Consider the following 12,650-nt stretch of genomic DNA (forward strand, 5'->3'; position numbering starts at 1 on the left):
TGGGTGTTGATTTAAATGCTTTTTATGACTCATAATTCCTTTAGTTGGAAAGAAAGTAGTTCAAAGTATTACTAGGCAAATACTTGCTTTTATTAGTAACTGCATCTTTCTACAAGGTTTTAAATATAATTGCATAAGTTTGCCAAATTCGAACCAGTTATTTTTAAAATACTTATGTTTCCCTTACTCTTCCCAGTTTTCCTTGAGAAGCACTTTAAGAGGAAGATGAAGTTATTTGTTCTTTATACTCACAAACTCCATATCAAAATCACCCTTTGTATTTATACATTGTAATCCACTGAATAGATATAAAAGACTTTGAAGCCGAGCTCCTGAAGATAAAAATGGAAACAACACAAATCTAAGTTAGTTGCATATGCCTTTGCTAACTACTTACCTCTTATCTGCGTGTGAGTTTCCTAAGCATGCCGCCCTTGTGTCTGTTCAGTTGGACTCCTTCTCCTGACATCCTCCTCCCTTTGACTTCCTCGGAGTCTCCAGCACTGGCACTTGGAAGCAGTGGAACAAGTGTGTTGTGCAGCTGTATGTCTGCCAGAGAGGTCATTTCCTCTTTGATACTGTCATTACTAGAACATAGCTGCATCGTTGTAATTCATAAAACCACTCGTTAATTGTGTCCAACCAGTTCATGACCCTTATTCAGTTACATTCTTATGTGTTATCTTCGGTATTTGGGGGAATTTACTTCAGTGTAAGATGATTTTGTTTGGCCTTAAGCCTGGGCTGTTTTTCCCTTTTGAGGAAAAAAGATACAATCTAAAGGTTTTGGAACTTATCATTTATAGCAATGAAACAAGATTCTCATCCAGCTTTATGCCTTTGCTGTGGAGCACAATTAATTTGCTCACGTTACTACCTTGTATAGAAGAGCACAGAAAGAGAGCTGTGTACTACTTGTATACATAGATTTTGGCAGAAACTTTGTCACTGCTCATTTCTAAACAGTCTCTGAACTTGGGAGCTGGTTCATTGGCAACTTCTTTTCCCACAGATTTTTAATTGGGAAAAGTGTGTAATGTATAGAAAAATACATTTCTGCCCATTTTTGAAAAGTAATGTATAAGTCTTTACAATTATGCTCTTGAAATTTAAACTATAAAACTGGCTTAGTATGGAAACTCTAGTACTCTCAGTGTTTCCTCTTTCAAGGGTGTTCATAGGTTCTTTGGGGTTGAGTTGCTGCTTTATGTCTAGATCACTGATTGGATTTGTGGGTTTTGTTTGTTTGTTTTTTGGTTTTTCAAGATAGGGTTTCTCTATAACAGCCCTAGCTGTCCTGGAACTTGCTTGTAGACCAGGCTTATCTTGAACTAACAGAGATCCACCTGCCTCTGCCTCCTGAGTGCTAAGATTAATCTTTAAAGGCATGAGCCACCACCGCCCGGCAGGAGTTGTAAGTTGTTTGTTTGTTTGTTTGTTTTGGAGGAGGGACTGAGACAGGGTTTCTCTGTGTAGTTTGGTAGTCCTGGATCTCATTCTGCAGATCAGACTGGCCTCGAACTCACAGAAATGCTCCTGCCTCTACCTCCCAAGTGCTGGGATTAACGGCTGTTTTTTGTGTGTTTTTTATTATGACATTTTCATACATGTTCAAAGGTACTTCCACGTCCTCTTACTCTCCCTTGTCCTCCCTCCACTCCGTTCGTCACGTTCCTCTCCCAGCTGGCCCACTTCTACTTTCATGTGCGTGTCCCAGCAAGGTGTTTCATGGGTCATTTACAGAGCGTGGGCATCTAACCAGTGACTATACCACTGAAGAAATGGCTTTTCCCTTCCCCATCAACCATCAGCTGCAGTTAACCCTCAAGGTCTGTTTCTTTTCCTTCTTTTCCTTTTTCCTTCTCGTGGGTTATTCTTCCTGTTGGTTTCTCATAGTACTTTGTGTCCATTGCATCTCTGTATTGTAATTTAATGTATTATTTTTTTCACTGTACTTCCTGAAATTCTTCTTAAAATTTTGTTACAATTTTATTTAGTTTATGTGTGCGTGGTATGGGGAGGAGTGTGCATGCCACAGCACATGTATCAGAGGATAGCTTGCATTTGTCTCCTTCAGTCATGTGGGTCCCAAGGGTCAAAGTCAGGTAGTCAAGCTTGACAGCAGGTGCCTTACCTGCCAAGCCATCTCCTGATCTGTATTTCCTGTACCCTAGTTATTGTTTCTAGAAGCTTGATAAACATTCAGATTCGATTTCTGTCTCCCCATTAATTTGTCTATTTCCTACTTGAGAGCTAAGACTGATGGCTTACATACAATCTAACTGTTTTCATGATGTATTAGCAATCATTGATAATCATGTTGAGATCCCTTGATTCTTTATAAATTGCAAAATGATTGTACCATTTTATCAGATTTCATTTACTGTTACTTTAAATCATTATACACATGTGTGTGCAAAGATACTGTGTCCAAGTTTTGGTTTTGGTATGGTTTTACATTGCAGTCGCTGCTTAGAAACTCCTTTGTCCATTAAAGCTGGCTGTCGAAACACTGACAGGCTTGTAAAGAGCTTCTGGCTTTATCGTGCTCTTCAAAAGAGATTAAATGCCTACGCTAGTTTATTAACGGCTGTCTTTCCTTGTCTAAACACTTGGGTTTTCTGAAGAATGTGTCAGAGCTGGAATGTTATTAGGCTCAAACTGACAGGGTTTTTTTAAAAAGGCTTTTGAGTTTCCAGCCCTCACTTCAGGCTTAGCTGCAGTCAGCTAGCTAGGAAGGCTCCTAGTATTTGTGTTCCTGGGGAGAATTTGGTTTTCTAAATCTCATAAAATAATAATGGCATTTGAGAAAGAAGACACTTAAGTCTGAGTTATATCCTCTTTCAGGTAATTTCCTACTGAAGTTGATGGAGGGGTAAGGTCAGAGTGCATTATACAAATTCGTGAAAATAGGATGAAACCCAGAATGTTTTTTTAAAGATTTATTTATTTATAATGTATACAGCGTGTATGACTGCAGGCCAGAAGAGGGCACCAGATCTCATTACAGATGGTTGTGAGCCACCTGTGGTTGCTGGGAATTGAACTCAGGACCTCTGGAAGAGCAGCCAGTGCTCTTAACCTCTGAGCCATCTCTCCAGCCCGAAACCTAGAATTTTGTACAGTGGATGGGAAGGAAGAGAAACTAAAGATTGGAGGTGGGTCATTGGCTAAGGAATAACATTAGGATATCCTATTTATTCCCAACTTTCAGATGGAGATTATAAAATAGGTGAAGTTTTAAGACAGATTTTTAGATAAACTCTTTTCTGTGAGTCAGTTTTTCCTGGAATATCCTGCCCTTGATGCAATCAAATGACAAATTGTAAAAGTCTGTGGGCTAGTTCTCTAAAGTTGCTAAGGAAATCTGAAAGTAAAAGAACCTTTGACTGTGAGTTCCATTGTCTTTATAGAGATGCAGCTACAGCAAATTAGCACACAAATACCTGATTCTGATCCAAAGCTGGTTTTGCATTTAGATTTCAGTGGTGACAGCTTAGAGACATGTCAGCTCTCTCCAGCATGCACAAAGAGGAACAGATAATATTTCAGGGAGGAAACAATTAAGGCTCAGTAAGATTCAGAGCTTGTCTCCCTGGGGATAAATAATCACCCTAGAATTGGAATCCAGATCTTTCTGATTCTAAGTCTGTGTTCCCTCTATCTCAATGAACTAAACATAAATATTTTCGAAGGTTTTTTTTTTTTTCTTTTCAGATGTCCCCCTCCCCCAGCTGAGAACCGAACCCAGCCTTGTGCTTGCTAGGCAAGCACTCTACCATTGAGCTAACTCCCCAACTAAACTTAAATAAATAGAGCTAATTGACAGAAACTAATGTGAGGATATCAGGGTCTGAAACAAGTTATGAAAACAGAGATAAGAGTTGAGGGTTCTACTTGATTTACTGGCATTGATTGAGAGTCTGAGGGAGTGAATAGAATAGAATTATATAGATGAATGTCATTATAAGAGACGTGGTTTAAGGGAGGGGAATGTTGACTGAGGCGTCAGTGATGTCTTAGGTTAAAGATATCCAACTGGCCCTTAGATTATATTCAGGGTGGTGCTTGGATTTTAGAGAGGCCAAGGGCCTTACAGGAGCTAATATATCTTAATTCCTGTGCATTGTGCTAAGCCTCTAACGTCATGGTACTTACCTAGTAATAATTATAAACTTGTAACTCTACCAGAGAAATATCATGAAACTTTATACCTTCAAAACTTCCTTTGTGATGACCCTGCCAATAGCAGTGTTTCTGCCTATGTACATTTATTACTGGTTTTTCCTCTGTTAGTGGAGAGAGCTAGAGAGTGGAGGGGAAAGACTCCATTCATTAGTATGATGTAAATGTACTAGTTGTAGAAAATACTCAGTGAAGAAATAGTAGTTAGAAGCCAGAGTGTTGAAACAAATAAATTCATATGTGCAATTTATGGTTAGATGATATTGGTGATTTGTGTGTATTCCCTTCGCCAATTCTTGCTCTTGGAAGGTTTGTACAAATAGTAGCATTGGCAAGATGACTATTAATTGTAAGCAAGAACTTTTTATTGAAATAAAATACTTGAATTTCGCTACTTGAATTTTGTTATTTATTTCAGTGTGTCATACCCACCCCCACTCACCATGTAGTGCTGGCTGGCCTGGAACTCTGGCCTCCAGAATGCTAGAATTGGAGTATTTATACTTTTTGTGCTGGCCTGAAAACATCTAAAAGACTCTCTAAGTGCCTTGTCTAAAGTAACAAAATATATAGTGCCCGGAAAGTAGGTACAGAGGAATCTGCTCTATGTGCCTGACTATTCTCTACTTAGGCGCTAGGATGCAGAGAGCTTTCTTGAGAAGTCCCTGATGCGCTCCTCTTTGTTTTTGGGTTTTGTTTGTTTGTTTTTGTTTTTGTTTTGTTTTGTTTTGAGACAAGGTTTCTCTGTGTAGCTTTAGAGCCTGTCCTGAAACTCGCTCTGTAGACCAGACTAGGCTGGCCTCAAACTCAGAGATCCTCCTGCCTCTGCCTCCCAAGTGCTGGGATGCACCACCACCACCACCACCCGGCTTTGTCTGAGTGCTTTTTGAATGTAGAAAATATAGTATCATTCTGTGGGAGGTTTTTTTTTTTCCCCATAATTATTAATAGTCTTACCACTTTGTGTCCCTCAATGGCTTTGAATTTCCTGTGCTCAAGTGATGATCTTGCAGCTCTGTTTTCACTAATGTCTGTGCCAACACATTCTGCTCTGTGGAAGATTTGTAATTCTACAACTTATTTGTTAAATATTACGTTGTTTCCTGTATCTTTAAAAAAAAAAAAAAAAGACAATAAAAGCTTGTTTAAAGTTCTTCCATTTTGGTTTATGACACATTGCCTATAACAGTCTTCTTTTTCTTTGTTTCCTGTCAGAACACCTGAACAATGTCCGAGTGTTGTTTCTTTGTTGTCAGAGAGTTACAATCCTCATGTGCGCTATGGAGCTGCAATGGCTCTGGGGATCTGCTGTGCTGGCACGGGAAACAAGGTGAGGCCCAAAAACAGTGGGGTCGCTTCAGGCATCAGGCTTTTCTGCTGCAGAAAAATGTATGAAACAGCTGTGAAAATACAGATGCAGTAGCATCTCTGAGACTGAGCTCTACACACAGAACTTCACAGTGCTCCCCACTCTGCTGTGTCAAAGAGCCTGAGGCCTCCTAAGAACAAGCTGCAATGCTCATGGACAGCCATTGATAACCGCTCTGTCATGTCACGTGGCTGTTCTCTCTGTTTAATTAGTACTGTGGAAATGAGATTGCTGTTGCTGTCTGAAGCCAGCCAAAATTAACTCCTTTTTTGTTATTTTTAATTACATGCATGTGTGCATGCCTGTGTGTAGGTATGTGTATGTGTGTGAAGGCTAGAAGCATCAGATTTCCCAGATGGCTGTAACATATAATCTTTTTTGGTTTGGTTTGGTTTGGTTTGGTTTGGTTTGGTTTGGTTTTTTTGGTTTTTCGAGACAGGGTTTCTCTGTGTAGCTTTGGAGGCTGTCCTAGATCTTGCTCTGTAGACTAGACTAGCCTCGAACTCACAGAGATCCGCCTGCCTCTGCCTCCCGAGTGCTGGGATTACAGGTGTGCGCCACCACGGCCCGGCAGTATTTTTTTCATATATATGTTTTACCTGCTTGTATGTCTGTATCCCTCCCACATGTAGTGCTTGTGGAGGCCAGAAATGGGCATTGGGTCCCTTGGAGCTGGAGTTACAGATCAATTGTGATCTGTGCATGGGTGCTGGAATTGAACCCAGGTCCTCTAGAAGAGCATCTAGTAGTTAAGACACTGAGCCATCTCTCAGGCCCAACTTCCTTGACTTTTTCCTCTAATAAAGAGTATTTGTATTAGATGCACCCCTGTCCCCCCCAGTGCATCCAACACACATCAGTGATACTCACTGTGCACACATAAACATATCATTTAATGTAAAAAGGTTCTGAATTTCCTTTGGGCAGGAAAGATAGCTCAACAGGTAAAGGTGCTTGCCACCAAACCTGGCAGCCTGAGTTCAGCTTCTAGAACCTATATGGTGGAAAGAAATGACCAGTTCCCACAGGTTATGCTCCATGTGCACACTATGGTGTTCATACCCACACAAGCTCAGGCGCGCGCACACACACACACACACACACACACACACACACACACACACCAATAAATTAATTTTTTAAAAGAATGTTTAGAGCTGGGGCTGGAGAGATGGCTCAGCAGTGAAGAGCACTGGCTGCTCTTCCAAGAGGACCCAGGTTCAATTCCCAGCACCCACATGCTCACAACTGTCTGTAACTCTTGTTGTAAGGGATCCAACACCATCACACAAACATACATGCTGGCAGGTAGTGCACATAAAACACCAGTGTACATAAAAATAAAGTAAATTCCTTTTAAAAAGGAATTTCTAGAGCTATTTTATTTTCTCCTGGTGTTTCATCTCATTCTGGTTGTGCTGCTTTCCCTCTCTCTCTGTCCTTCTCTCCCTTTCTTGGCAGAGTCCTGCTTTGTTGCTCTGGCTGGCCTCAAACTCAGAATCTCCCTGCTTTCACTTCTCAAGTGCTGCAATTACAGTATCCCCATAACCAGCTTCCTGTCCCCTCTACTGAAACATAAGATTCCTGTGAGCAGAATGTTCACTGCTAAAATGGCAATTGTACATGGCACTTGATTTATTAGGGAACAAATGTCTTATATAAACAACTGTGAAGACAGGCATGGTAGCCCGTATCTCTAGTCCTGGCACTTGGAAGGCAGAGGCAGTTAGGTCTTTGTAAGTTCAAGGCCAAGTTTCAGTCAGAAGATAGCTTGCTATATAGTGAGACCCTGTCTCCAAAGGGGAGTTGGGAGGGGTAGGGTGTATCAGAGGCTGGAAAGATGACTCTATGGTTAAGTGAACAGACTACCCTGGCAGTGGATCATAATTTGGTTCAATCAAGTAGCTCACAACACCTTTTAACTACATCTCTGGGAAATTCCACACCTTCCTCTGGCCTTCAAAAGTACCCAAATTCATGTGCATATACCTGCCCCCACCTTTACATACACATAATTAAAATGAAATATTTTTTAAAAAAAATACATGGATTGTGGTAGTGCATGCCTTTAATCCCAGTACTCAAGAGGCAGAGGCAGGTGGATCTCTGAGTTTGAGGCCAGCCTGGTCTATAGAGTGAGTTCCAGAACAGCCAGGGGTACATAGAGAAACTCTGTCTTGAAAAAGAAAAAAAAAGGGGTTGGGGATTTAGCTCAGTGGTAGAGCACTTGCCTAGCAAGTGCAAGGTCCTGGGTTCGGTCCTCAGCTCCAGTTTAAAAAAAGAAAGGAAAAAAAAAAATGTGTCTTCATTTAAATTAGATCACTAAGTATAAGAATTTTCTTTGTTATAGGTGGGAGGGAACACACATATGTCGCCTAACCTGTCAAGGTCAGAGGCTAGCTTGCAGGAATCCGTTTTCTCATTCCATGTGTGGGTCCTGGGAATCAAGCTCAGGTTTTCAGGCTTACCAGCAGGCTTCTTACCTGCTGAGCTGTCTCACTAGCTGCCTCTCTTTTTGTATACATATGATCTGTAAATAAAGGTAGGATACAGTTGGATGTTTTGCTAAGTATTTTTCCTCTTAGACTTTTAATTTACATTTAGGTCAGCTCTCGTAAGTTAAATACAAATTGGATCTTTTTCTTTCCATATTATTCTAAACTTAATATGATATCTAGGAGCAAATGTTCTTTGAAACATGGCATCTGACAACTTAATACAATGAAAAAATTTTTATTACTCATACTAAACAAGTCTGCTTTGTTTCTAGATAATTTGTGTGACCAAGGTATCTGAAAAAAGCTGAAAGAGATTTGACATTTGGTTACTTATATTTAAGAAACTTAGCCGGGCAGTGGTGGCACACACCTTCAATCCCAGCACTCGGGAGGCAGAAGCAGGCAGATCTCTGTGAGTTCGAGGCCAGCCTGGGCTACAGAGCAAGTTTCAGGACAGCCAGGGCTACACAGAGAAACCCTGTCTCAAAAAAAAAAAAGAAAGAAAGAAAGAAAGAAAGAAAGAAAAGAAACAAACAAAAAGAAAAATCTTAAACAGTGCCCTAATCTAAAATATACCCTTGAAAGTGATGAATTTGAAAATACAGCCATCTCAACTTCACTTAAAGTTTTGTTTGTGTTTTTGTTTGTAATGATTTCAGGAAGCAATTAATTTACTAGAGCCAATGACAAATGACCCTGTGAACTATGTGAGGCAAGGGGCTCTGATAGCTTCAGCTCTCATCATGATCCAGCAGACGGAGATCACTTGTCCAAAGGTGAGCAAAGAAACTCTAGAAGGGAGGTGGTTTGGGCTTTTCTTTAGTAATTTAATCACTGAAAGTAAAAAAAAAAAAAGCACACTTTAAGGGCAACGGACTAAAACATTGTAATTATATAATTTTCCTTGGTATGTGTTTTACAAACTTAAGATGACTTCGTTAAGTATATAACATGCTTAAAAATTATAACTCATGAGGTAAAATAATAAAATCAGCTTTTTGTTTGTTTTGATATTTTGTTTTTGCCTCTCCATGTGTGTCAAATAGATGCAACAAGACTGAATCAGTCCCGTGTTAGAAAATGCAGATTCAAACAATCTGGCTTTTCTGCCCCAGCCTTCTGAGGTAGTGGAACATCCTACCTTTACTTTATGTGTATATCCAACCTCGGTCTTAAAGTATGCATCTGCATTCTTAACTCTCCTAGGAAATCCTGGGCAGGGTGTCAGTGGCTTAGCTAATGACTATTGCCTGTCACTTTTAGATGTTAGATTCACTGCATAGTGACCTCTGATTATGAGTCCTCCAAATGGTCCCTCGGAATCCTCTTTCTCTGGATCTATGCTGAGAAGAAAGACAGCCCAGCTTTCCTCAAGGTGGTGGTCCTCATAGGCTGCACCTCCTCTGGATTGACTATAGCAGATTTTGAGGCACTTACTTAAAACTTCCCTAACGACTTTCTCTTGTACCTCATGTTAGTCTTTACTGTGCAGTGCTTCTGGACACAGCCAAAACATCTCATTCTGTTCAGAACAGAAAGTACACATATATTATTTGTATATTCTGAAATTATCAGTAGAAATGTAAGCCACTGATAGTGTGCAAGTGGGACCTATCTGTAATCTTAGCCTCTCAGGAGGGCCTCAAGTTCCAGCACTGCCTTGGCTACAGGGGGTTTCAAGGCCAGCCTGGACCATTTATAAAGACCCTAACTCAGTATTAAAACAGATGAGGCAGGGGTGGGTGGGGCTCAGTGGTAAAGTTATATGTGTTGGCTTAATGTCCAGTTCTGAGAGAGAGAGAGAGAAACTTAGCTTGTGCCCTTAATACCGTGTTTAGATTTGTAGAGCATTTAGCAGCCTTGAATTGATTGTGCGTATATCTGAGAAGCAGTTAAAAACAAAACATTACTAACAGAAAAAAAATGTTGATGCCGGGTGTGGTAGCAACTGCAAGTTGTCACAGCACCTAAGAGGCAGGGATGTCCCCAAGTTCAAGGCTGGCCTGGACAACATAGTGAGACAGTGTCTTAAAGAGGAAAAGAAGGGGGGAAAAAAAAAGGAGAAGAAAGGGGCCAGGCTATTAGCCTCTCTCCGGCCTCAGAAGCAGGCATGGAGTGTTCTTTATTTTAAGCAGAGGAGAGTCAGGAAAGAGGAGCACACTTGCCAGACTTGGCAGTATCCTTCTGCCTCTACAGAGCTTGGTCTGACAAACCTTTAGTTTCTAAGCAGCCACTGTCATTTTATCTCATTACCCAGTGCTTTTCTCAAAATCATATTCAGGATTTCTGAAAGTTGTATTATTGCACGTAGACTGACTTCTCATCCTGTTTTTCCCAAGAATTGCTTAATATTATACAATGTCTTCTGGAACATAAACATCTCTGCAAACACAAACCACATTTCTTCGTGCTTTAAATATAGCAGCTAGCTACCATATGAGTAGCTTTTATTTCTGCTTTTGATGTTGTATGGAGCCTTTGGAGATTATCCAACTGAGCAATGTCATTAAAGAATGTACCCCTCAAATAGTCATATATAAATATTTATCCACTTGGACCTCACATACTGCTTTCACATTGCTTCTATTGTCAACTAGACAAAAGTTTAGCCATCTTCATATCCTGGCAATAAAATTTCAGTAAGGTATGGGAGCTGGGAATGAAGACCTGAGTTTGGACCACACCACCCATGTAAAAGTCACACAAGGCCACAAATGCACCTGAAATTTCCGCATTGTGAGGGCAGAAACAGGAGGATCTCTGGGGATTACAGCTGCCAGCCTAACTTCAGATTCAGTGAGAGACCTGTCTGAAGGGAATAAGGCAGAGAATGAGAGAGTGGGGTACCTGGCACTCTTCTCTGGTCTCTATGCATATGCCATACACGCACAATAAATACATTACTTAATTAAAATGAAGCTGGTATGATGGTATCTGATTGTAATCTCAGGAGCTCAAGGCCAGCCTACATCAGTAAGTCTGAGGCTATCCTGGGATCCTATCTCAAAAAAAAAAAAAAAAAAAAAAAAAAAAGAGGGGGGGGAAGAAAGAAAGGCAGGAAAGGAAAGAAGGAAGACAGGAACAAACTTCAGAATTTCAGAGCTGATGGTGGTGGCACATACCTTTAATCCCAGCACTCAGGAGGCAGAGGCAGGCAGACCTCTGGGTTCAAGGCCAGCCTTGTCTACAGAGCAAGTTCCAGGAGAGCCAGGGTTACACAAAGAAAACTATCTCAAAAAAAAAAAAAGAAAGAAAGAAAGAAAGAAAAGAAAAGAAAAAAGAGAGAGAAAAGAAAAAGAAGAAGGAATTTCAGTGTTTTTTAGTAGTCATGATCTCAAACTAAAAGTGGCAGAATCCTTTTGAAGTAGAATAGAGTAACTAGTTTTTTTGTTTTTCTTTTTTAAATTGACTTTAAGAAATGTCGAATTTAGAAAAACAGACAAGGTACAGCAAGCAGTTTAAGTAATTGATTTTTTAACAATAATTGTAAGTTATGATTTTTGAATGGAATCTTAACTGGCATGAACAAATAAAGTACTCTCCTATCCTCAGGTTATATCAGAATAATGAGTTCTATTTAAGAACGTTTAAGTAGTGCTGGCAAGATGGCTGAGTGGATAAAGGCACCTGCCAGCAAGCCTGAGTTCTATCCTCGATCCCACATAATGGAGGGGAGAGCTGGCTCTTGCAAGTTGTCCTGCGACTTCCACATGTGCATTGTGGCACTCATGCATCCATGTACATACAAACACATAAATACTATGTAACAAAAATTAATTTTAAAAATAAAAATTGAAATGTACCTATAGCTGCTAGCTCGGCAATTAATATAAATTGGGTGATCAAATGTAAATGTCTACATACTGACTACAAACGCAAAACTATGTCTGATAATGTCTATATTAAAGAGAACAAAATTCTCAATTCCCCAGAGTTCTATATTTTCAAAACAGTACCTGAAATTAATGGAAACAGCTCAAACACAAACATCAGGGAATTAAGAATTACATCCTGGGGCTGGAGAGATGGCTCTGCAGTTAAGAGCACTGGCTGCTCTTCCAGAGGACCCAGGTTTAATTCCCAGCACCCACATACTCAAAACTGCTTCATTCCCAGTGGATCTAACACCCTCTTTGGGCTTCCTTGGGTACCAGACACACACACTGTGCAGAGATTTATATACAGGCAAAACATCCATATACATAAAAAAATGATTAAAAACAGAATAACCACTCCTTCCTCAAAGAAATGCAAAAGAAAATGGCCTTGGATATATTCATAATGGAAATCTGAAGTGTTTATGTGATATTATGTCATAGTTCTAACACTTAGTCAGCACATTGTGCTCTTGATTTAAGTAATTCCAGTATGTCTTTGCCTTGTTTATATCAGTTTCTCACTTCTTCACACCCACAGACTTAAACCCAAGATCATAGGCACACTTCTGTATTATTATAGACAGAATTTTGAAAAATTTAAAGTGCATACTTAACTTTTTAATGGGTTCTTGGAGCTATTTTCTCTCAAAAACCTAACTCTTCATGAATCATCTGTTGTTTGTCTTGTTAAATGAAATCCACTTTTAGCAGTTTATTTGA

At 40.0% G+C, this 12,650-nt stretch overlaps 1 protein-coding gene across 1 annotated transcript in view; it reads left to right on the forward strand.

Annotated features, from left to right (window-relative positions):
* The window catches only part of Psmd1 (proteasome 26S subunit, non-ATPase 1), a 72,120-nt gene that overhangs the window by 39,417 nt on the left and 20,053 nt on the right, over positions 1 to 12,650 (forward strand). Inside the window, exons 15-16 of the mRNA XM_036173651.1 lie at positions 5,401 to 5,515; positions 8,712 to 8,828. Of these exons, the coding sequence (XP_036029544.1) occupies positions 5,401 to 5,515; positions 8,712 to 8,828 (232 nt within the window). The remainder of the gene's footprint in view (positions 1 to 5,400; positions 5,516 to 8,711; positions 8,829 to 12,650) is intronic.

This window comes from Onychomys torridus, chromosome 23, assembly GCF_903995425.1.
Source record: "Onychomys torridus chromosome 23, mOncTor1.1, whole genome shotgun sequence".
Lineage (NCBI taxonomy): Eukaryota > Metazoa > Chordata > Mammalia > Rodentia > Cricetidae > Onychomys > Onychomys torridus.